The 25,495-nt window shown below is 42.1% G+C and overlaps 1 protein-coding gene across 1 annotated transcript in view; it reads right to left on the bottom strand.

Moving 5' to 3' along the window:
• MAOB (monoamine oxidase B) overlaps nucleotides 1-25,495 on the bottom strand; it is a 111,344-nt gene that overhangs the window by 12,715 nt on the left and 73,134 nt on the right. Inside the window, exons 4-10 of the mRNA XM_067722178.1 lie at nucleotides 16,160-16,264; nucleotides 14,907-14,998; nucleotides 9,850-9,991; nucleotides 8,486-8,635; nucleotides 7,114-7,273; nucleotides 1,222-1,318; nucleotides 136-189 (exon numbers count right to left, since the gene is read on the bottom strand). Coding sequence (XP_067578279.1) covers nucleotides 136-189; nucleotides 1,222-1,318; nucleotides 7,114-7,273; nucleotides 8,486-8,635; nucleotides 9,850-9,991; nucleotides 14,907-14,998; nucleotides 16,160-16,264 — 800 coding nt within the window. The remainder of the gene's footprint in view (nucleotides 1-135; nucleotides 190-1,221; nucleotides 1,319-7,113; nucleotides 7,274-8,485; nucleotides 8,636-9,849; nucleotides 9,992-14,906; nucleotides 14,999-16,159; nucleotides 16,265-25,495) is intronic.

Here is a 25,495-nt window from a genome sequence, read left to right as displayed (position 1 = left end):
AGAAAAGAAGTAGGAAAGAAAGGGAGATGGAGTACAGAGGTGGGCAGGAAGGGAGAGAGGGGCAGAGGAAATAAGGGAGGAGTGAGGGAGGGAGAGAGAGGGAGGGAAGAGAGAAGAGGTACTTTTTTCCCCTACCTTTCCTCTTTGGTAAGACGGGTCAGTTTTCTGGCTTTGTGGGCAAGAATAAATCTAAAACGTACAAACAAGAAAAAGGAGGGGAAATCAATGGCTGCTTTCATCCTGGCCTCATTTCTATAGCTACACATGTGCCTAGTGTACAAGTTAAAAGTGAACCAGAAGAAACAAATCATACACTATCTAATTTTATGTTCCATGTTTTACTATTTCCTGGTTACATTCCTGACACTAAAAGGCGCCTTCTAGTTTTAGGGATTCAAGGGACTCAAAACAGATGACTGGCCATAATTTTTGCCTGGGATAATACCATGACCGACCCATCTCCCACTGCATAGCTGGTGCTCAACAGGAATATGCCCTGGGCCTCAAATATCTACCTTAGATGTGTCTGAGACTTTCCATTTTCATCCAGCCCTTCCTCTTTGGTTCTATCTTCAAGATGGTATCTCCCTAGTGCCCAGCCTTTTAGAATCCGCCTCCATTTCTAGCCCTACGATTGCCTTCAACTTACCAGCTAGCTTTGATCTCCCTGTTTTGACCCTTGGCTCTCTGAAATAAACTCATACGGATCCTGAAAGCCATCTCAATTTTGGCTTCTCCAGGTAACCACCGCCCATGACATCCCCATCTGTGCTGCTTTTCCCTGCCAAGCTGAGAACTGGGCTAGTCTTCGTCCCTCTCTAGTGGGACCTGGGAAATCTCAGCATCCCATGTAAATACCATAGATGCCTCCACAGCCTCCACAAGAAGCCCTCTTAGTGAAACACCCTAAGTCAAATCTTCATATCATGTTTTCACAAAAGATAGCTTACCAGAATATATCAACCCCTAGTATTAAACATGAAGCAGAAAACTAGTTTAACAAATTTTCATATGTTACTGGTATTCTAATTCCTTTCTAAATATTAATTTGTTTGAAGACATTATTTTTTAAAAAGCAATAAGATTTTTCCAACTGCTGAATTTGGAGAAGAGTGACGTTGGGTAAAAAATTATTGAACACAGTTTGGGGCACATTTATTAACAGTATAGGAATACGTTGTCAACGTGGAAGATTATCACACCACCATAAGCATGCCTTACCCTATTATGGCGGCATAGCTGCCATCAGGTTTGGTATCATCCAACGTGTAGGCAACTGGAGCTTCCTCTCCTTCGATAATCATGCTTCCACAGTAATCTTGGAGAAGAGCAAAATGGAAAAAGGCATTCATCACCCTATCAAGCTACCCTTAGCAGTTACGACGAAGCACACGTTTTTCAACCTGAGAAGCCCAAAGGCTGAAAATAAGATATTATACCCTAAATATACAAAGTCCAACCAAGCTGATGTCAAAAGGAAGGCTAAGGAGCCAACATTTGGTGAAAAACTCAAACGGTAAGCCCCTCTCTGCAAAGAAGCAACGTGATATTATGAATTAATCCAGGCCAACATTTAATGAAATCTTGTTTTCCTTGCTGTTAATACGTGTGCCCCTCTTTCCTCTTTCACAGGAAATCAGATAAAACCAAAGATGTGTTAAAGAAACGCTAGTCTATTACTGTAAAGTAGAAGGGACTGAACATTCACCTTTTATGAGGAGCCACTTATTCGACGCTAACTAGTTCTTGATTATCTAGAGACAGGGCATAGAGGACCCAGATGACTAAAATGCACAGAGTCCCTCCACTTTTCCACCCTCCTCCTTAAAAGGGAGGGGATATATGTATACACATAGCTGATTCACTTTGTTGTACAGCAGACACTAACACACCATTGTAAAGCAACTATACTCCAATAAAAATAAATAAATAAAAAGAAAAAGATATCTTTGCTGGATATAGAAAAAATAATAAGAAAATAAAATGCACAGAGTCCCAAACCCTCATTTCAAACAGGACCTCCGGAACAACTTGGAAAACAATTTCAGCTCATTCTGCACAAAAGTGCTTCTCTCATTCCCCTCCTGAACAAAATATATTAATTTCAACAGAAGAATACAACAGAGCAATGGTGAAAATGTCAGGGCAGAATTTGAAATGTTATAATAAGATCCGATTACAGTGTACCACTCCTCCTGCTTCATCATTTACTTGCAAATTGAGGTTGTTCGAACAAAATTATGGTGGAAGACCTGGGAACTAATGTTGTATAGAAAATCCAATGAGTGGGTTTCAAAATGAGGAAGAAAGAACAGAGAAATAACTTGGAGGGTATGCACTGTCCCGACCTGTGTGGGAGCAGACACACCTGTAGGCCTTTTTACCTGCACTTGCTTCTCTCTCTCTCCCCCCACGACTCTCCCCACTTTGCATCTATAGTCCTAGTCAGTCACTGGATTGAGGGGTACTTGCATGCCCCTCAGGTGTACTGGGGCTAAAAAAACATTGAGAAAAACTGAAATAGGGGAAGGAGAAATGTTTAAAGTTTGTCGAAGAATTTAAGAAGATTTACGAATACAACAGAACTAGTTAAGGAATCACCTTGTTATAAGGAGACAAGAAAGAGGACAGGATGTGATAAGAGAAAAGAGCAAGGGCTCAGGGGTCACTTGGGGTTCTGCTGGACTGGACAGAGGGATCATGCAGGACACCAGGCTGGCTGGGGTGGAGGCCCTGCTTTCTGGGTGGAGGGGCTCCTTGGACACGTCCTTCACAGCACAAAGTTGGTCTCTGCACCATGCATGTGCACTGGGCGGAAGTGAAGGAACAAGGGGCAGAGGGAAGAGTCCTGTTCATGCCAGAACAAACCACGTGGCATCAGCAGCAGTTCTATCATTTGTAGGTAGAAAGCTCAGGAGCTCTGCCCATGCACATGGGACTTCCAGTTAGCCTGGTTCAGCCTCACTCTTAAAAAGGAAGGGCCATTCAAGGACATCTAGACATTGAACAAAATTCTTTAACAAAAGAAGCAAAGACAAAAGCAGAAACAAACTAACAAACAAAAAGGAACTCTCAGGAAGAAAAGACAAAGAGTAGAAGAAATTTCCCCCAAAGTGGCAAGTAACATTCTCAAGGAGAAAAAAGAAGATATTGTACCTATGGGAGGTAACAAAGAGGACTATTCAGAATAAAATAATTCAGGAGAAGCTTTTTGAGCGTGAAGTGTGGAAGGAGGAGTTCTGAAAAGGCGATCACATTCATCTGGAAGAATAACTGACATTTACCAAGGACAAAATTACAGGAAAAATAATGAAGAGAGAATATCCTACCAGATGTCAAACATATTATAAAGCTACGGGGATTAAAACAGTACAGTGCTGCCAAAGGATTACAGAATATAAATCTGTGTTCTCCAAAGTGGGGTGTGCACACCTAGATTGCACATCTGGATAGTGGAGAAAGATATTAGAGAATCTTATTTTTCAATTCCAGCTTTTCAAAAATGACTACTCTTGTATATTTTATAAGAAAAACAATACACTTTTTTCCAGTGGTCCATGTACATAATTTAGGAATAAATATATTCAGTGGTAGTTGATGTTTAATTTTTTAAATATAGGGCTATAAAAAATATTTGGAGCCCAGTGACAAAAATCAGTGGAAAAGAATTGTTGGTCCAGAAAAGCCGAATGTAGATACATTTCATAGGAGAATGAAACCATCATAAAAAAATTTAAAAAAACTGGTACACTGGGAGAAAATATTTGCAACACATACAGAAAAAAATTAATAAGCACAGGATAAATAGATAATTTACAAAATGATTTCACACAGCCCTGAAGCCTTATTCATGATGAAACTTACAAATTATAGATAAATGGGACGTTTTCCCCTACTGATTGGCAGAAAGTTAAAAATATTAATTAGCTGGTCTACCCAAGTCAATTGACTTTGTAATTGCACTTTTACAAATTTATCAAAAGGAAATGCTCCTATTCAAATCTTCAGAGCAATACGAAGGAAGCTGTTTATTGTAGCATAGTGTATAATAGCAAAAACTGGGAAACAATCGAAATGCCTATCATCAGCATACCTATCGGGCACATTTTGATAGAGCCATACAGTGAAATACTGTTTATTCAGTTGTTGAAATGAGGTAGATTTAAATGCACTGATGTGGAGAAATGTCTGTGGCATACCATTAATAGGAAAGAGCAAATTTCAGTATAATGTGTATTATGATTTTTTTAAAAAATGGTTTGGGGAAAGTATATAACATTTATTTAAAATTATATTTGCATATAAATGTTATGCATATTCTTTAATATACATTTAAAGTATATATACATTTCAATATATGTGTACAATATATTGAAAATATTACCTGTGCCTACAATAAATCTCTAAGGATAAACAACTTACATTTTTAACAGTGGTTCCCCAAGGGGGGAGGGGCAATTGGAGAGGGACATTTTTCATACACTTTTATTTTTTGAAAGTTTTATAGTGAATAAGTTCACTTCTGTAATTTTTTTTAAAAGCAGGTACTGCTTCTGTTATTTTAAACTTCAGTTGAAATCATTTAGATTTAAGGGAAAATAGAAATGGTGTAGATGAGCAAAAGCGAGGGATACTGAAAGATATAAGGCTTTGGCAAGAGCCTGCTCTCTCCAGGTAAGTAGGGATGGGAGGCAAAGCTAAGGTGGCTGTGATGCACCCCCTGCCCCTGCAGGGACCCCAGGAGGGCAGGGTGTTGATGGTGAGGGTGGCTGAGCTTAGGATGATTTGGTGGGAGACCAGCAAAGAAGAGGGGGCCCTTCCTTGTAAACTCACAAAGATATTACACACTTAAGAAACTGGAAAGCATTTCCTGGGACAATCATTCTACAAGCCAGCAAGAACTGGCTAGGGCTACCTGTATCAAAAGGCAAAAAGTTACCTTCTCTTTAATAGTCCAAACCACGCTGCACTTACAAAACAAACAAACAGTAATCTTGACTGATTGATTGCTGAGTGCCTCATATGTGCCAGTCACTGTGCTAGGCTGTTTGGGGCTGCAAAAATCACCCCCTTTGAATCTGGTTAACTCATATGCCCTGTGCTTTTGCATTACTCATTAACCACAGTGCCTTTAGGGATGGCGTTGAAAGCCTGACACAAAGCAAATAACTTCTTACAAGAGTTAACTTCCTCAGATTTCATTCCCTTATAGAATCCTTCAAAATATTGTTATTGAATTGCTTATCGATGTAACAGGAATGGTATTGGATGTGAGTCTTGGAGCCCTCCCCTGTGTTTCTATAATAGCCTAGGTAACACCAACAGTGTACTCAATACATTGTAATGCAATTATCAGTTTACAAGACTGGCTTCCTCCCAAGTCTGGATTTTCTGGGCAAGGAAACATGCCTTTGAATTCCCAATGCCTAGCACAGCGCCTGTCATACAATAGATGCTCAGTAGAGGTTGGCTGAGGAAACACATTCAATTTCTCAAAAGAAATTGAAAATGCTTTGAAGAGGCTCTCATGTCTACAATCATTTTTTAAAGTGTAACTCAAGGCTCATTACCAATAAGGACCGAGTCAGATCCAGCCTCTTCTTGAGGATGAAGAACTTGGCTTTTCTGTTTTTTTTTTTTAATTTATTTTATTGAAGTGTAGTTGATTTACAATGTTGGGTTAATTTCCGCCATACAGCACAGTGATTCAGTTATACATATATATCTATTCTTTTTCATATTCTTTCCCATTATGGTTTGTCACAGAATATAGTTCCCTGTGCTATACAGTAGGACCTTGTTGTTTACTCATTCTATATATAATAGTTTGCATCTTGGGTTTTCTTTTTGATACTAGTACCTAACAATGAACTTGCCTGGCACACTGCAGACCTAAGATAAAGGTCTGCAGACATGAATGGAAAGCTAGAGATTCTCTCCATAAATAAAGGCATTCTGAGTCATTAAGAGAAAAAAAATCTCCATTCCATGGTCCTAAATCTTATCCACTTGCCAGCAACCAGCTGTCTAAAACGGGTGGCCTGGATCACGAGAGGAAGCAGCTTAGCACCAGCAAGCTCTCCATGGTGGGTCACTGCACCGTCCTTTGTGAAAGATAGATTACTTGTTCAACTGATGCACCAATCCAATAACAGTCCTAAACAGAATTTCCTGCAAAGGGGGAGAATCAGGAGGCTGCAATGTGGTGGAAAGGGGTAGATACAGGAAGAACCGCCCTAAGGTAAGAATATGAAACTTTCCCCCTTTGCCTCCAGCACATCCTTCCTCTCCCTTCTGCAATCTAGCTCCTCATTTCAGTCCATCCTTCCCTTTGCCCTCAGTCCCAGGTACTGACGGTTCTTACGTGGACTCCTCTCGGAAGAAAAGGAGCTGTGATGAGAGTCAATGTGATAAGACTCTAGCATTGTGCTGTCCAATATAGTAGCCATGCATGGCATTTTTACATTGGAATTTAAAGCTATTAAAATGAAATAGCCATGCGTGGCTTTTTATATTTGACTTTAAAGCAATTGAAATGAAATAAAATTGAAAAATTCAGGTCCTCAGTCTCACTAGCTACATTTCAAGTGTTTGATACCCACACACGTGGCTAGTGGCTGCTGTCCTGGACAGAGCCGCTCTGGAACATTTCCATCATTGCAGAATCTAGTATTTTAGTGGGCATCCCTGTAATGTTCTATCCAGTAGAGCCACACACTTATTGAATATATATGAACGCATAAATGAACTTAATTTCATATAGTAGAATCTTGACACTAGTGAGAAATTGCCTGGAAATTTTCAGAATCCCCACCTTTGTGAACGGCTTTATAAACTCATACTTTAAAAACCTGTATCAGAAAATGTTAATAACCTATTTTCACAAGATTTTGTGAAAGGATTAGTAAACTTTATACTGAATTATGGAAAGGGTTGATCATATTCTAAGGGAACTTAATTGCATGAGTGTGTGCCAATGTACTTTACTCGATGGAATTGACCTTAGAACCTGGATGAATGTTTTACGTCCGAATTCTAAGAAAAACAGTTACACGCAAATGTGTGACTTTGCACCAAGTTTCTTGGACCTTTTAAGCAAAGAAAAGTACTCACCCTTATTCCTCCAGAAGGGCTCTTTATAATAAACTATGCACTTGATGACTGAACCCAAAGGCACACGAGTGATCAGCTGGTTTCTCATCATTGGCAGAGGGGGACTGAAATGAATCTTCATGCCCAGAACAGGAGGAATAGCGCTAATCACATACTTAGCCTGGAAGAAAAACGGCGTGGTTAAACATTGCTGGTGGGTTGTTTTTGCTCTTTTTCTAATGTTTCTCCCTCATTTACCCTCGTCCCCCACTCAATCTCTTCTTAAAAGAGAAACTAGAAGAATCAAACTTGTTAGAATCAAAATGAGCTCTTGTTGTTCCCTAGCTCAAAACCTCCAATGACTTCCCATCACACTTGGAGTCAAAGCTAAGTTCCTTACAGTCACTTTCAAGGTCATACATGAAAGGAACCCCTGTCACATCTCTGATCTCATCTTCTGTTACTCTTCCCCTCAATCCTCTTAATTCCACCATTTTGACTACCTTGCTGTTACTTCAACATGCCAGGCTTGCTCTTACCTCAGGGCCTTTGCACTGGCTGTTTCAGTCTACCTGGAAAACTATTCCCCAGAGAGCCACCTGGCTCAATCCCTCATCTCCTTGGGTTCTGTGCTCAAACATCACCTTCTGAGTGAGGCCTTCCTTGATGACCTATTTAAAATTGCATGACCAATCATCCCACCTCACCTTCTGGCACACCCTCTCCCCCTTCCCTGCTTGGTTTTTTCCACAGTACTCATTACTATTTGGCATAGTCTCTATTTTATATATCTGATTACAACTTTTCTCCTTTACTAGAATGTAAGCCACATGAAGGCAGACAATTTTATCTGTTTTGTTCACTGCTATGTTCCCAACTCCTAGAATAATGCCTGGCACATAGGAGGCACTTGATAGTTATCAAATAAATATTTTCTTTGATTTTCTAATTATGTAGGAGCCCAATACAGAGGGTTGATAATATGTGTTTTGTAAATCTCCCCCCTCACCCCCAAATATTATGGTTCTGTTTTCCTTTCTTTCAGATAGAGGTAGCTTTTTTTTTTTTTTTTTTGTGGTACGTGGGCCTCTCACTGTTGTGGCCTCTCCCATTGCAGAGCACAGGCTCTGGATGCGCAGGCTCAGCAGCCATGGCTCACGGGCCCAGCCGCTCCGCGGCATGTGGGATCCTCCAGGACTGGGGCACGAACCCGTGTCCCCTGCATCGGCAGGCGGACTCTCAACCACTGCGCCATCAGGGAAGCCCCAAAGGTAGCTTTTTTGCTTTTGGCAAAGGCATTGTCTACAAAGTCTAGAATATTCTTCGCTTTATTTAAGCTCTGGTTATCTATGGGACTCAGGTCTCTTCTCCCTGGTTTAAGGCTCTTGGTTACCTCATACACCTCGTGGTTTAGGGTCTCCACAAGGACATTTTCTCCTGTCTGGTCAATGTGGATCACAGGCCTCTCCAGCTTCACTCGGTCCCCAAGGAGGTCCATTATTCGCTCACTCACTTGACCAGATCCACCCACAAATTTCCTCTCCTGGAAAGAAAAAAGGACCCAAGAGGTGGGTAGGAAATATAGGAATGGATATAAATTGCTAAGTTGCTAGTTTTCCTCACATATCTTTACTGTGTGAGGTACACAATTTCATGCTGCCCTTGTGGGTAGTGTCTTTCACCATTGTTTTCTAACCAATGATTGCTGGCTTTCAACAAAATTACACGTTTTCGAGCCTTCCAGGCTATGTTCTGATGGACTCCCAGACTCCAAACTCAGCTGGACATCCTCAGCCTGACTCCCATGTCCCGCCTGCCTGGCCGAGACCCCTGCTCTGTGTCCTACCTGCATCCTTTGGTTGAGTTGCTGGGCCACCACTTGCCCGAGCACACCTAGGCCTGTTTCCTGTTTCCTTGTTACTCAGTCTCAGAATCTTGCTGACCCACCCATCCCCAGGCCAGCTTACTCCCTGTTACAGTCTGTCTGTCTCACCCTGGGTCAGGTACCTGCTGTTTCTGTGGCCACCGAGGCCATTTCACCTCACCGCACCCACCTGCAAAAGCTTCCTAATGTCCTGCGTGATTGCGCCCACAGTTGAGCTGACTGTTTTCTCCTAAATTTTCAGTTCAGTTAATTTTTAAAAAGACTATTTCAAATAGGTCTAGAAAGAAGGGCACGGAGAAGGGGAAAGAGAAGGGAGGGGGAGAAGGAGAAGAAAGAGGGTGATGAGATGGAGGAGGGGGCAGGAAGAGGAAGGGAAGGAAAGGAAAATGACTGTCGAGGAGATTAGCTAAGAACTCTAATCCATTTCCTACTGTGCCCAGCATAGCACATTATACAAGGCTGAGGCTCAGGAAATAGGCACTGAATGAATGAATGAATTCCATGTGGTGTGTGTGTTTTAAACTGAAAATACGTTTCTGACGTTTTCTGTTCACCTTTCCAAGAAGTACTCAAGTTATGTTCATCAGCTGGTCTCTTACAAACTTACCAAATAATCATCGGATGTATATCCAAATGGAAAGTTGCAAAAGAACATAAAAAAAGGAGACAAGCCTAATTTTAAAATGACATTGGCCACTGGGCTGTCACACTGGGTACCTAACAACAGACTGTCACTTTGAGCTGCTATGATTAAGCTCTAAAAGCCACAAGCCTGCCTCCTGTTCCATCCTTTCATGACTGAAGGATGATGCCAATCTTTCACTTAGGCAGTGGTGGTTTTCTGTTTCAACGGTCAGGGTATGAATGGGTACCTGCCCTCCATTGGTTGTTGAGATGATCCTGGCACTGCCCCCACACTGCTTCACATACCACAGGAACCAGAGAGCGGAGACCTCATGCGTCTCTGCGGTGACACACAGGTTCACAAAGAGAGTAGCAAGCTGCTTCGAAGATCTGCTCAGGGAGAAACAAGAGCAAAGCTGGCAAATGCAGGGGAGCATCTTCTTCATTCTCTGGAAATTATTCAAGCAGTAAACTTAACTTGGCTCTAAGTGGAGAACAATTTAGCAAGTTTCAGAAAATTGTCACTAGAACCTAATATTATAAAACATGACATCAGAGATTTGGGGAATAGGAGACATATTTTCCCCTTAATCAAAAGACCTAGCTCAGAATCAGCATGTATTCCATATGCTATGCTGTTACGACTGCTCTCCACACACTTGCTACTCTCCTAGGCGTCCCCATCTCAGTAAAAGGCATCACCATTCACCCACTTGCTAAGGCCAACACTCCAGAAATCAACCTTCATTTCTCTCTTTCCATCACTCTCCCACCATCCAATCCATCAGGAAGTCCTGTTGTCTCTCATCACATCACTCCACCTTCATTACCACCAAATTGGCATCATCTCTTGCCGGGATGATTAGAATTATTTCCTCCAGACTTGTCTCTCTCGTTCCACTTGTCCTCACTGAATATCTGTGTACCACACTTGAAGCCAAAAGGTTTTTATTGCCCTCCCCTCTGTGGTGCTCTTTCTATAGTGTAAATTAAGTCATGTCATTCCCTCGCTTAAAACTTTCCAGTGGCATCCTATCAAAACCAGAATAAGATTCAGATCTTTTACCAAGGCCTCCAAAGTTCTAAGTGATCTAGCCCATGCCTACCTTTCCTATCTCATCCTGTACCTTCTGTACTTATTCTACTGTCCCCTCAGAAAGATGAACTCTTATATGTCTAGAAAAATGAGCACCAGCTTCTATATTCCCAGCACCCTGGCGTTCTCTATCATTTTACCACAGTGTGGTAGCTTTAAAACTATTTTCACTGTCTTAAATTATCTTAATTATTGGTTTATTATTTTTTATTGCTGTCTCCCCCACTAGAATATCAATCAGTGAGACAGGGATCTTAACTTTCTTGCTAACCATAGTATCCTCTTTAATAAAATAGTGACTGGAACATACTAAGCACTTAATAAATTACTTGTTAGATGTCTGAATGAATACATGGCTGGTGGGAAATATCAATTAAACATTACTTTTCTTTTCTTTCTTTCTTTATTTTGGCCATGCCACACAGCTTGCAGGATCTCAGTTCCCCAACTGGATTAAACCCAGGCCGCGGCAGTGAAAGCCTGGAATCCTAACCACTAGGCCACCAGGAAACTCCCTAAACATTATTTTTAAATGATCCATAATGCTCAAAGGATATGCTAGGTGCTGTACCAAGTACAGAATTAGTTATCTATTCAGTTATTTTACTGTCTAATGGAAGACCAGCTCAAAGAATGGATGAGGGGAAAAAGTGATTGATAGAGTATAGACAGACGAACTTTTGCTTGAGGTTGGCAGGTAAATGATGAGAGGTTATGTCCTATCTGGAGCCACACCAGAAAGTGAATGATCTCATGCAATTCCAACAGCTCAGTGAAATCTAACAGATCCTAAAATTCACCAGTAGTAATGTGTACTCTGGGATATCTTTAATTAGGACCAATCCCGCTTTTGACTTTGACATAAAGTTTGCATGTTGTTAATCTGGTTACACCTGAGGCAGAATTTTCCACCTGGTAGTGCTGACAATGGTTGGAATAAATAATACCGTCTTCCATTTATTGAACTCTTTCACACTCCATGGTTTTTAAAAACCCATTGTCTTATCGATTTGTCACAAAAATGACAGTCATTATTCTTCCCCAGTTCACAAACCCAAACACTGAGTCTCAGGGAAGTTAATAACATGTAGCTCACAGCTCACTAAATGGTACAACTGCAAACCACATCATACCTGATTCAAACTTCATGCTTTTAATACCTCAAAATGCTTTAAAATCAGTCAGTTGACAACCTTGAAGGGACAAATATTGACCAAGGGACACCTCTCTACCCTAGTGTACCTTGACTCTGGAAGTTTGTAGAATCGCACCTAACACACATACCAGTTACTTGTAGCACTTTTGTAACAGTCCCCATCATTAAGCCTGCATATAGTGTAATATATATGTTGAAGTGACTTCAAGTTAGTTTTGCAAGATTCCTCATGATAACTGAAGGGATGGAAATTGCTGACTCATGCTTTCTTTGCAGAGGCAATTTTTGGCTTCTATCTAAAACAAATACCCAAAGATTGGTTTAAAATATTACTTCAAAGTGAAAACATCCTTTGCTGCTTCCTGATGTCCCGTTTTCTTTGTTCTTTATTGTATAGGTGAATTCGGATGGTACAAGGGAGTCATAAATCACTGAAACCTAATGTTGCCCTAGCTAGATAACCGATATTAAATATAAAAATAGAGCTGTGATTCTAGTTGTTACTGTTGCCTATTTGGTGAGAAAGAAATAACCCTGGTTTGAAATCAAGGGAGATCTAAAAGTAATTTGTCTCTGGAGGGCCAGGCCATTCTTAATCCTTTATCTGATTTACTCTAGGAGCTGTACTGAGAAGAGAAATGAGAAGAAAAATATCCGAGGGATGGAAGGCCAAGGAAGCTAGTGCAATAATATTTTCATGTTCCTTGCCCTGTTGACTCTTTAAAAGATAAACGTTATTATGTTTTCTACATGAAAAATATACACTTATTATATAAAATTTGGAAAATTCATAAAGTAAAAAGATGAGAGAATGAGTATCTTCTACATTTCTGCCCCCCCAAAGATAATCCCTAGACTCATTTTGGTGCATTTCTTTTTCTAGTTATAGGTTTTAAAAAGTGTATTTACATAGCTGTGACTACATCATAAATTTAATCTGTTTTTGAAAACCACTTTATAAATGATAACAGAAAGAACGATCAACATTAGTCTTTGAATATATGATTGTGCTTTAGTTTGAACCACGGTAGGTTGGATATTCTGGGCATTACTTCCTTTAAACCAGGAAATGACATCATGCTTATCTTGCTTAGGAAAAATTTAAAAATTACTTTGTGTTCATATATTCTTAACATCTCAGAATGCTTTCTTTTGTCAGCCAACAACCTAGAATATTCACTAAGGGGAGGATTAGGTCAAGGACTATGGCAGAAAAACTCAGATCTCTGTGACACCAAAGAAATATAATTAGTCCTATCTTCAATGAGCTTCAAAGCTCTCTGGAGAGAGAAGACCTAATGAATTTATTAAAAGCTTTTTGTAACAGGAGTTATAAAACAAATGCAGGTAAAAAATACTCACTATATTTTGAAAATCTCATGTATAAAATTTAAAAGTAAATACTGCAATTTTATTACAAACAAAATAAGTTGTATTACAAACTACATTCTAAAACAGAGTGGTAAATAGTATCAGATAAGTGTTAAAAAGGATGTAATTAATAATAGGCATTGATTTCGTGACAATAAAAGGGTTTTACTCTTTCAAAATTGGTTGCTTTCGAAGGCTGAAGACGTAGGAGAGGCACATGTTCATCATAGAGTATTATATAATAATAACAGTAATGATTAAAAACTGGAAGTAACTGAAACGTCAAATGATAATAGATAAACACACTATGGTATTCACTTCCCATGGAATAGTCTGCAACCATGAATATGACGTTTGATGAAGAATTTTAATGACGTGGATAACTGCTTGCATTGTAATATTAGATGTTAAAAACATTCTGATGGATATCCGTTGCTTGCAGTGAATGTACAGTTTTCTCTTTAGAAATGAGATGATATATCACACTGTACATACTTGATGACAGCCTGCTTTTCTATCTGTTTAATAGTATGATGTTTTTCAAGCCATTAAATATTCTTCTTCGACACGATTTTTAAAGATTTTAGAGTATTCCAGTTTTCGGACAAACCATAATTAATTTAACCAGTCTTCTATTATGGGACATTTAGATTTTCCTTTTAAAAATAATGCTTTGAATCTCCCTCTCTCCCTTTCTCTCTCCGTTTCTCCCTCTCTTCTTTTCTCTCTCCTTCTTTAAGCTAAACTCTAAGAAGTTGAATTTATGTATGAAGAAGTATGTACATTTTATGTCTTTTGGTTATTTCCATATATTAGATTCAGATATCCTTAAAAACTTTTTACTTTTAGTTGCCATTGCTCCAACTCCCCCCCCCCACCGCCCCGCACAATGCCTAGAGAATGAAGACATCAACCCCAGAGCCACATTCTCAACTAATGCTGTTTAGCATGGGCAAGCAGTCTCATAGCAATGCCATTTTCTTACTTTGCTTACCACAAATTCACCATGTGCTTGAGATGGAACCCTTATCATCCTTTCCTTTTTCCCTGCTGTCCAAGAGCAGGGAGGCCTTTCCACGCTGTCTGTCTAAACAGCTTCCACAGCTCATGTATAGTTCCCAACTTTGCCAACCACAATTTAATACATGACTCATGAACACTTTCTTTCAATGCTACACGTTTCTCCCTAATGGGAAGCAGTCAGTCCAGTGATCCATGTTTCCTGGACAGTTGTGAATTATCCAGAGAACTTCTCTAGAAGTTCCTCTTCAAAGCTTTGAAGAATTCCACTCCATCCCATAGGTGTTTGAAATGCATGTGCTGATGCACTCTCTCCATACTTGACCACCAGGGAGGAGTCTACAAGTATCCCTACATCGACAGCTTGATAAGTGAGATCTTTAAGCTGTTCTTAATAAGGGAAGTGGCACAATGTGGTCTGTCCTAAGGACTTTAGGGGGTAATACCACCTTTGTAATGCAAAACTATCCCAAAGAAGTAGGTTTGATGTATAGACATCTTTAGGGCAGGACATGGTTCCAATATTTTTCAGCACTCCACCTGGCCAAATGGTGTCGTTATAGACACAGAGCAGCTACTCGGTTCATAGCTGCTGAACGGAATTGCTAACTGAACCTGAAAGAGAGTCACAGTCAATGCCTGTGCCTAATGGCGAGTCTTACTCCGTCCAGCAGATCTTGTCCAGCAGCTCCTTCATCGTCATGTGGTCCCACTGTTCTGCAAGGGGCGCCTTCCATGGGGCATCACTGGGAATCTACATTCAGATGACGATTCAGAGGGGAAAAGCAAATGTAATTTTCCATTTTAAATAACTATTTGAATAGTATTCAAAACTCTAACTTAAAGAAGCAAAATGCAAGTTTTCCAAATTCCCCCAATAGTGGTTTTTTACTGCACAATCCATGTTGTCTGTGTAGATTTCCTATTCACTCAATCCATATTTTATATATATATATATGTGTATATATATATATATATATATATTTTTTTTTTTTTTTTTTTTTTTTTTGCTGTACACGGGCCTCTCACTGTTGTGGCCTCTCCCGTTGCAGAGCACAGGCTCCGGACGCGCAGGCTCAGCAGCCATGGCTCACGGGCCCAGCCGCTCCGCGGCATGTGGGAGCTTCCCGGACCGGGGCACGAACCCGCGTCCCCTGCATCGGCAGGCGGACTCCCAACCACTGCGCCACCAGGGAAGCCCCATATTTAATTTTTGATAACCCTTCCTGTGCTATAAATGGAGGCTATGTTGTAATCAGGCTGTTTCCAAATATCAACTACTAAGTTACTAATATAATTTAGAGAGAACAATTCAGAAATTCAACTCCTTGGGACTTCCCTGGTGGTCCAGTGGCTAAGACTCCACGCTCCCACTGCAGGGGGCCCGGGTTCGATCCCTGCTCAGGGAACTAGATCCCACATGCCGCAACTAAGAGTTTGCATGCCACAACTAAAGATTTCTCATGCTGCGACTAAAAGATCCCAAATGCCACAACTGAAGATCCCACACGTGGCAACGTAGATCCCTCGTGTCACAGCTAAGGCCTGGCGCAGCCAAAAATAAATAAATAATAATTTTTAAAAAATCAACTCCTTAACAAAGATCAGGCAGATGTACCAGAAGCCTTACTTGCTATGTCCTGAGGATATTCTAAATTAGAAACATCATCCCAGGAAAGCTGAATGATAGAAGATCTTCTCCCCCCTCATCAGTAGTATGCAAATTGCAGCCTATTGGACATGTCATTCTTTTAGAGGTTAGAAACTCACTTATTCATCTCACAAATCTTTACTGCAAGTTACTGTGCTACACAATGTGCCAGGCACTGTTGACGTGCTTCACCTTCTTTCTTTTAAGGACTAAACTTATCATGAAGAATACGAATGTCATCAAAGAAGCTTTAGGCAGCTTTACCTCTCGTCCCATGTCGTCCATCGTCCTCCAAAGGTTGTTAAGATCTAGGCAGGCAATTGGATTCCACATAGGTGGGAATGGGCCCCTGAAGGGGTAGGATTTGCCCTGTGAGATACAAGATAATTTTAAAAGGAAACATTTACTGCAATGGAAAAGTAGTTAAATATGCCAAGTTGTTAAATATCTGTAAGCAAAATCATGTTATCAATATGTGATATACACTCAAGTGTTTTAGCTCCTTAGTGTCCTCAGAACCCAACTTAACTTTTTAGCATTAAGATTTCCAGCAAAATTCCCTGTTACCTAAAGAAATTTGGTGCCACACCAAACACAATAGAAAGGTTTCTCTCTGAAATTGGAACACTTATCATGTAAAATGTAAATGCCAGTACAGAAGTGGGGTTACCTAATCTCATTTGCCAATGATACTTGCAAATATCTCAGAGCCAGGAGACTCTGCATGGTGGAGGGTCAGAAAATGACAACTATAAATATTACACGAGTTAGAAGGGGATGAAAAACCGATTGCAGGAATGCAAGTATCTGTAGGAAGAGCCACAAAACAGGGCCGAGCAAGCTTCTCCAAGGAATCAGATATGCTAGGTCAACACAGGAGTTCCCAGAGATCAAGGTCAAAGCAGAAAGAAGAGACAACTTAGGGAGTTCCCTGGTGGTCCAGTGGTTAGGACTCAGCTCTTTCACTGCCATGGCCGGGGTTTGATCTCTGGTCAGGGACTAAGATCCCGCACGCCGAGCAGTGCAGCCAAAAAAAAAAAAAAAAAAAAAGAGGGCTTCCCTGGTGGCGCAGTGGTTGAGAGTCCACCTGCCAATGCAGGCGACACAGGTTCGTGCCCCGGTTCGGGAAGATCCCACATGCTGCGGAGCGGCTGGGCCCATGAGCCATGGCCGCTGAGCCTGCGCGTCCGGAGCCTGTGCTCCGCAACGGGAGAGGCCACAACAGCAAGAGGCCCGCGTACCACAAAAAAAAGAGACACAACTTCAAGGTTCTCTTTGTGACATGTTTACACTGCCTGGTTCTCCCAGAAGAGCAGGGACGCTTCGACACAGAGACAAAGGGCATATATTTCTCCAAGGATTACTAACATGGCAGCTTGTATGTCATCTCTGGGAGGCTTAACTTAATGGCAGTTCAGGTACATCCACAAAACCCACTTTAGGTTCATTTGAAAACCTGAGTCAGAAGTCAGGCCATGCATTCTGACATCATCTTGCAACCAAATTGGAGTAACTCAAGGTCCACAGTCAACCAAGATCTCACAATAACTCTCAGTCATTTGGCAAAGATTCATCTCACACTGATTTTGTAGTTACAGAAACTATTTTAATAATTAATCCTATGGTCATATGGTTCTTTGTTCTCCAACAAGGCCCTAAGATTCTCAGGGAAGAGTTATCATACAGGCTTACCTTTCTTCTTGTATTAGTCAGGGTTCTCCAGAGAAACAGAACCGATAGGATGTATGTGTGTGTGAGGAGGGGGGCGGGGGGCAGTGAGAGAGAGATTAATTTACGGAATTGGCTCAGGCAATTGTAGAGGCTTGGCAACTCCAAAATCTACAGGGCAGGCTGGCTGGCTGGAAACCCAGGGAAGAGTTGCAGTTCAAGTCCAAAGGCCATCTGCTAGCAGAATTCCGTCTTCCTTGGGGGACCTCAGTGTTTTTCTATTAAGGCCTTTAACTGATTGGATGAGGTCTACTCACATTATGGAGGATAACCTGCTTTATTCAAAGTCTAATTTAAATGTTAAACTCATCTAAAAAAATACCTCTACAGAAGCATCTAGGATAGTGCTTGATCAAATGTCTTTTGTGGCCTAGCCAAGCAGACACATAAAATTAACTATCACACTTCTTAGTCGACTTTACTGAGGTATAATTTACACCCAAAGAAACAATTTTAAATGCACGATTTGAGAACTTTTTGACACACTGTAAGCACCTGTGTAACCATTACCACAATCAAGATATAAAACATTCCCATCACCCCAGAAAGTTCTCTCTTGCCCCTTCCCAGTCAATTCCTGTCCACTTTCTGGCCCAAGACAACCACTGATCAGTTTTTTGTCACTATAGATCGGTTTTGCCTGTTCTAGAATTTTTTAAACAATGGAATCATGCAGTATGTACGAGTCCACCTTTATCTGGCTTCTTTTGCTTGGCATGACGTTCTTGAGGTTCATCCGTGCTGCAGTCAGTCCTTTTTGATTGCTGAGTAGTATTCCATTGTATGGATGTACCATGCTTTGTTTATCCACTCCTCTGTTGATGATTCTTTCCAGTTTTGATTCATTCATTGTGGATGTTTGCTATGAACATCCTTGTACAGGTCTTTTTATATACATATATTTTTTTTCTCTTGGATAAATGCCTAGGAGCAGAATGGCTGAGCTGCATGGAGGGTGTATGTTTAACTTTTCGAGTTTAACAGTTTCCAAAGTGGTTCTACTGCTTTATATTCTCACCAGAAATGTATGAGAGTTCTAATTGCTCCACATCCCAACCAACACTTGTTGACTTTTCTTTTATGCTTTAAGTATACTGTTGATTTTAGAATATTAGATTTACAGAGAAGTTGCAGAGATAGTACAGAAAGTGTCTATATCCCTCTCAACTAGTTTTCCCTAATGTTAGCCTCGTGCATTACCATAGTACATTTCTCAAAACCCAGGGATTGACACTGGTACATGACTATTTATAAAACCTAAGACTTTATTCGACTTCACCAATTTGTAAACTAATGTACTTTTTCTGTTCCAGGATCCCACAAAAGATATTACATTACGCTTAGTCATCAAGTCTCCTTGGTCTTTGGTCTGTGACAGTGCCTCAGTTTTTCCTTCTTTTTCATGACCATGACAGTTTGGAAGGATACTGGTCAGGTATTTAGTAGAATGTCTCTCAATCTGGATCTGTGTGAATTTTTTTTTCATTTTTAGATGGGGGTTGTGGGTTTGGGGGAAGAATACAACAGAGGAAAGTGCCCTTCTCATCACATCACCTTGGGGGGCACCTGACTTATCCCTGCTGATATTAACTTGATTCCTTGGTTAAGGTGGTACCTGCCAGCTTTCTCCACTGTAAAGTTATATTTCCCCCTTTCCCTGCTCTGTTCCTTGGAAGAGAGTCACTAAGTTCAGTCCATTCTCAAGAGGAGATGGTAGGGAGTAAACACTACTTCCTGGAGGGAGGTATCCACGTACATTTTTAAAATTCTTCTCTAGGGAATATTTGCCTCTTTCTCCCCTATTATTTATTTATTCAATCTCTTCTTTATATCAGTATGGACTTATATATATTCACTTTATACTTTGGGTTATAATCCAATACTACATTATTTATTTTCTTGCTCAAATTGTTCCATCTGTGGTCGTTGGGGGCTCCTGTGTCCTTTTGACATGGCTTCATCCTTCTTTTTTTTTGAGCACTTTCTTCATTTCTGGCACTAGAAGATTCTCCAGGCTCATTGTCTATTGTCTCTGCCACAGCCCTAGGATCTGCCGTTTCTCCAAGGAGCCTTCATTTCTTTTATTTTTAAAAATGTTGAATTTAATAGAATCAACTAGGTGTATGCTGGCTTAAAAAAAAAGCAGCTTTATTGAGATACAATTCACATACCACGCAATTTGCATGCTGACTTTTTTAAACCTCTACTTATGCCTCCATCAGAGCTCAGCACATAGAAGTTATTCAGTAGAAACCTATGGATGGATCTATAGGATCATTCTCTGCAAAGCACATGTGGGTCCCACCCCAGCACTGCCTCTCTGAAACTGATTGACACCGAGCGAGTGAGTTGCTTAATCTCGTTGTTCCAACTCAACATCTCTTGGCCTCATCATCTTCCTCCAGGAATTATGCCCAGATTACCATAAACAACTGGGTTAGGTGGCCTTCTCAGGGTCCCAGAGCTCCCCGTTTACCTTTCACCTGCCACTAACTCCACTGTACCAGCTTTCATGCATTTACCACTTTGCGTCACCCATTGGACTCTAAGCTGCAAGATCACGGACTCAAGTCAGCCTACCTGGATCAAGTCATGGCTCTGCCACTCACTAGTTGTGTTCAGTTACTTAAGCTCTCTGTCTTCAGTTTACTTGTGTATAAATGGGATGACAGTAGCTACCTCACAGATGTACTAGAAAGACGAAGTGAGATGATTCACATAAGTTACTTTGAACAGTGGCTGGCATGTTGTCAGTTCTCAATAAATGTTGTTGTTGCTATTACTGCGGCTGTTACTACTGTAATTATTATTTTTGCACGCCTAGGACCTGTTGGCGTAGATTGACGGCACACAGTAAGTTCACAATAAATGCTGGATATCATCTCAGCTGTGTGACCTTGAACTTGTTATTTATTTGGCACACAATGTCCTGAATTCTAAAAAGATCTTTTGTACTTAGATTTTGTCTTAGTCCATTTGTGCTGCTATAACAAAAAAAAACCCATAGACTGGGTGCTTTATAAACAAGAGAAATTTATTTCTTGCAGTTCTAGAGGTTGGGAAGTCCAAGATCAAGACGCTGGCAGATTTGATGTCTGGTGAGGACCAAGTTCCTGGTTCATAGATGGCCTTTTCTTACTGTATCTTCACATAGTGGAAGAGATAAGGGAGCCCTCTGGGTCTGTTTATAAGAGCACCGATCTCATTCATGAGGACTCTGTCCTCATGACCTAATCATCTCCCAAAGGCTCCAACGTCTCACACTATCACATTGGGGGTTAGGATTTCAATATATGAATTGGAGGGGGACAAAAACATTCAGTTTATAGCAGGTTTCCTATGCTTTTATTAACTTCCTTGTTTTCAAGTCACCTACTTTGGCCTCCACAGATCCTCACCAGCAGCACCTGCCCTGCTTCCCACCACACACCAGAGATGCATTTATACAAAGAGGGTGAGAGATGGAGCTCCCATTGTGAAGAACCAAGTCAGGCTACCTCGCAAGGGCAGAGTACATCCGAGACCGGCATACAGAGACCTCTCCCTGGACTCCTCAGTGTGGCATTATGCCCACAGGTAAAGGGCATCAGAAAGAGATAAACCCACAAGCAGGTTGAATAGCCACCCCTTAAATGGGAAGAACAGCCCATTTTTGTCGCAAAAATCTTTAGGACCAAGAATGGAGGGGAAGAAATTGGTAGTCGGCCAGATAATTTAGTTATTCAGAGCTTTGTGTTTGCTTGTTTTCACAAACACTTTGGTTCTGCCAGAAATCACCAGCAGATGGCTTGAAGAAGAGTGTGAGACCAGCAGATTTGGTTAATTGGTGCCTGCTCTGTCACTGCCGAGGTCTGCACCAACAGCCATGGCAACTCCTGGGAACTTAGGGACAATCGCTTAAGAAACTGAGAACTCCAGTCTGACTCACGGATTGGCTCGGGAAAAGGTGAAGAACAGCTCTTGGGTGAGGGCAGAGTTACCTGGAAAACTATGACCTGCACAGGGAGCCCCATCAACAACAGTAACCTGTTTCTCCTTCCCCGTTAACCTTCAACTCAGGGACACATTGTGAGATGGGCACCTCTCTACCATCCCTCCCTCCCTTCTCAAGGATAAGGTCTTTGTACAGCACGTGTCTTATGGAAGGGATACGATGGAGGTGGGGTGGGGCTTCCAAGTTTGCTCTTGAGAGATGCCAGCTTAGTAGCCCAGTTGAAACGTCACCCCAGCTGAAGCCCAGGGATTCTCATTCAATGGGGTCCTAAACACAGTGAGGGCTGCACCAACAGCAATCGTTCCAGCAACTCAATGGTGTCAGAGACCAGCTGCCAAAGCCCTCCTAAATCAGGAACACTCTTAGATAGGAGGTGTGTTCAGAACTCTAAAGCCAAAACCAGAGTGAGAAGTGACCACCACAGAGGGCTCTGTGTGAGTAAATGGAAGCCAAACAATATGTAAAGAGCACCGTGATGAAGAAGAATAAAACACTTCACCCTTTTTATGTTCTCATTTACTGACAGTCTTTGGTGTCTTAACGTCCAAGCAGGTAGCATCTTAGCTAAGTTTATAAAAACAATTACAGTTGTCCTTCAGTGTTCTCAGGGCACTGGTTCTAGGACCCACAGCAGATACTCAAATCTGCGAATTCTCAAGTCCCAGAGCCGGCCCTCTGTATCCACGGGTTCCGCATCCGCAGATTCAACCAACCACGATCATAAACATAATACACGATCCATGGTTGGTTGAATCTGCGAATACGGAGAGCCAACTGTATTCTTTTATAAGATTAGAGAAAGCTTCTGACAAACCCAGGAAAGAACTATTGTTAGAGACATAAAAATGTCAAGTCTTCAAGCTTCAGGGAATAAGTAGGGGAGGGCGGGAACGTCTAAATTTATTTGACGTGACCAAAGGTAACATGAGAGTTTTGTGCCTCAGATTTGGCTGTTGTAGAAACAGTCCAGTGATTGTTACTATTTAGAACATTGTCCAGGGAGGCCTGTCTCGTCTGAAGAAATCATGACATCAGAGTAAGTCCCCAGTTCAGGGACAAAACAACATATCACAACAGACTGAATGCCGACACAGATATGAGAAGCCAGCTGTCTTCTCTCAAGCCAGATGTGAAAGAGATATGCAAAAATGAAAGTCAATGCCACTCACTCATGTGTTTGCCTTAGAAATCACTTTTTTTCCATAAAAATGTTAACTTGTCACAGGGTTATTATTGTTATTTTAGGTGAATTAATAGATATTGTTAAAAATCCTCAGTTTCAATTCCTAATATGGAAAATACAAAGAGATGGAGTCAGTTGAGCCAAAGCTACTTGAGGTTCTCAGTAATTTTCAAGAATGTAAAAGTCTGAAAAGGGCTGGTATAGAACCACAGGAGAAGGGATGCAGGGCGGCTTTTTTTTTTTTAATAAATCTATTTATTTATTTTTGGCTGCGTTGGGTCTTTGTTGCTGCGCATGGGCTTTCTCTAGTTGCGGTGAGCGGGGGCTTCTCTTGTTGCGGAGCGCACGGGCTCTAGGCTCACAGGCTTCAGTAGTTGTGGCATGTGGGCTCAGTAGTTGTGGCTCATGGGCTCTAGAGCGCAGGCTCCATAGTTGTGGCACACGGGCTTAGTTTCTCTGCAGCATGTGGGATCTCCCCAGACCAGGGCTCGAACCCGTCCCCTGCATTGGCAGGCGGATTCTTAACCACTGCACCACCAGGGAAGTCCCCAGGGTGGCTTTTAAATGACCAAAGAAGGGATTCAAAATGGTCTCGGAAACTTGATAGCTGTGTGACTACAGTCAAGTTGTTCAATATTTGTGTTCTCTTATCTTTAGATTTGGAATAATGGTACCCATCTCACAGGGGTATTGTAAGAATTAACCAAAATGATACATGGCAAACAGGATGCACTCCCTAAATGAACGTTGCTAACAGTACTGGGATCATGACGAACGCCCCGTCGTTTATACAACCACTTCGTACCCATAAATCCATGCCCACAATTTTTTATTTTTTTTTGCGATACGCGGGCCTCTCACTGCTGTGGCCTCTCCCGCTGCGGAGCACAGGCTCAGGACGCGCAGGCCCAGCGGCCATGGCTCACGGGCCCAGCCGCTCCGCGGCATGCGGGATCTTCCCGGACCGGGGCACGAACCCATGCTCCCTGCATCGGCAGGCGGACCCCCAACCACTGCGCCACCAGGGAAGCCCCGGGCCCACATTTTTGATTAATATCCTTTGGGTAAATTCCTAGAATCAGACACCCTGGCATGAAGATTTATGTTTGACTTTCTAAAGCAGACTTGCTGAAAACCAGCAACCAACTCGATTATCACATGGCCTTATTTTGTAGCCTAAGAGCTTCGGCAGGCTCAGTAAAAACATCTGAAATCTACCTCTCAATTCTCCCCCTAACGAGTGGGCCAGGGCTCTGAGACGGGCTGGCTTGGCGGCAAGTACATCACTTGTCAACTTTGATGATCCAGACGTCTTGCTCTTCTCCTGACCCTTGTTCTCTGAGGCAAAGACTGCACACCCTGAAGTCTGTCGCATCTGGGAAGCCCTTTTGCCATCTTATTCCCCACATTGACCCCAGTCTCTGCAGTAAGAACAGGTGGCCTGGCCTTTCTTCGATCCCGCTTCTCGACAGTGACCTTTCCCTCTCCGTGTCTCCTCTGCCGTTCATGGGAATGTCGCCTTCCTCACCGTGGAGCAGGCCATCCGGCCCCTCTAGAACTCAATGACTTTTACGGCTCTTGGAAAGGACTATGCTTGGGCCACAAACAAAATAGGAGGACCAAGCTTAACTTTTGATTTATATTTCCAGTTTGGAAGAAAAGAAATTTAATCTACCCTATGGGGGAGGAGGGAAGGAAGCTCTACTTAGGCAAATGGCTTTCTTCCTCTGTTTATCTGTTCTCATTTCTAAGCACTTGGAGCCTGTGGTCAACAGGGGTTCTTTTTTAAAAAAATATATTTATTTGTTTTATTTTCGGCTGCGTTGGGTCTTTGTTGCTGCGTGTGGGCTTTCTCTAGTTGCGGCGAGCGGGGGCTACTCTTCGTTGCTGTGCGCAGGAGCTTCTCATTGCGGTGGCTTCTCTTGCTGCAGAGCACGAGCTCTAGGCGCGCGGGCTTCAGTAGCTGTGGTGCACGGGCTCACTAGTTGTGGCGCACAGGTTGAGTTGCTCCGAGGCATGTGGGATCTTCCTGGACCAGGGCTCGAACCCATGTCCCCTGCATTGGCAGGCAGATTCTTAACCACTGCACCACCAGGGAAGCCCCAGCACGGGGTTCTGATTGCATCATCACATGGGCGAAGCTGGAGGACGGGGTAGACAACAGTGACAATGTTTTTGGAACAAGCCAGCAGCACTTAGCACAGAAAAGGCCTGGAGTTGTTAGGGAACCGTTGACTGAAACCACCCGCCTTGGCCAGACCCCGATTGCCTGAGTTGTCTCACAACAGAAGGTCCTGATAAGGAACATGGTGCTGTCACCATGAAAACTAACTAGGTGAATTCGCGAGGGGCCGAAAGAGGGAGGAGAGGACCAACTTCCCAGAGTCCTCTTGCTGGAATCCATCTTGGCTGAGAGATTCACACGCCACCAGGCAGTACCCTGAGTCAGACTAGGGGCGAAGCAAGATGATTGGCCAGAGACAACCTGGAAACTAACCCCATTACCATAAAACCCAAGACTGCGAGCCACGTGGCAGAGCAGTTCTCCTGGGTTCCTTTACCCTCCTGCTCTCCTCCCAGGCACCCCTTCCTAAAAGTCTCTTGCTTTGTCAGCACGTGTGTCTCCTTGGACAACTCATTTCCAGGTGTTAGACAAGAGCCCACGCTCGGGCCCTGGAAGGGGTCCCCCTTCCTG

This window comes from Pseudorca crassidens, chromosome X (genome assembly GCF_039906515.1).
Source record: "Pseudorca crassidens isolate mPseCra1 chromosome X, mPseCra1.hap1, whole genome shotgun sequence".
Classification (NCBI taxonomy): Eukaryota; Metazoa; Chordata; class Mammalia; order Artiodactyla; family Delphinidae; genus Pseudorca; species Pseudorca crassidens.
The sequence above is the reverse complement of the archived record's forward strand: the minus strand, read 5'-3'. Positions and strand labels throughout refer to the sequence as shown.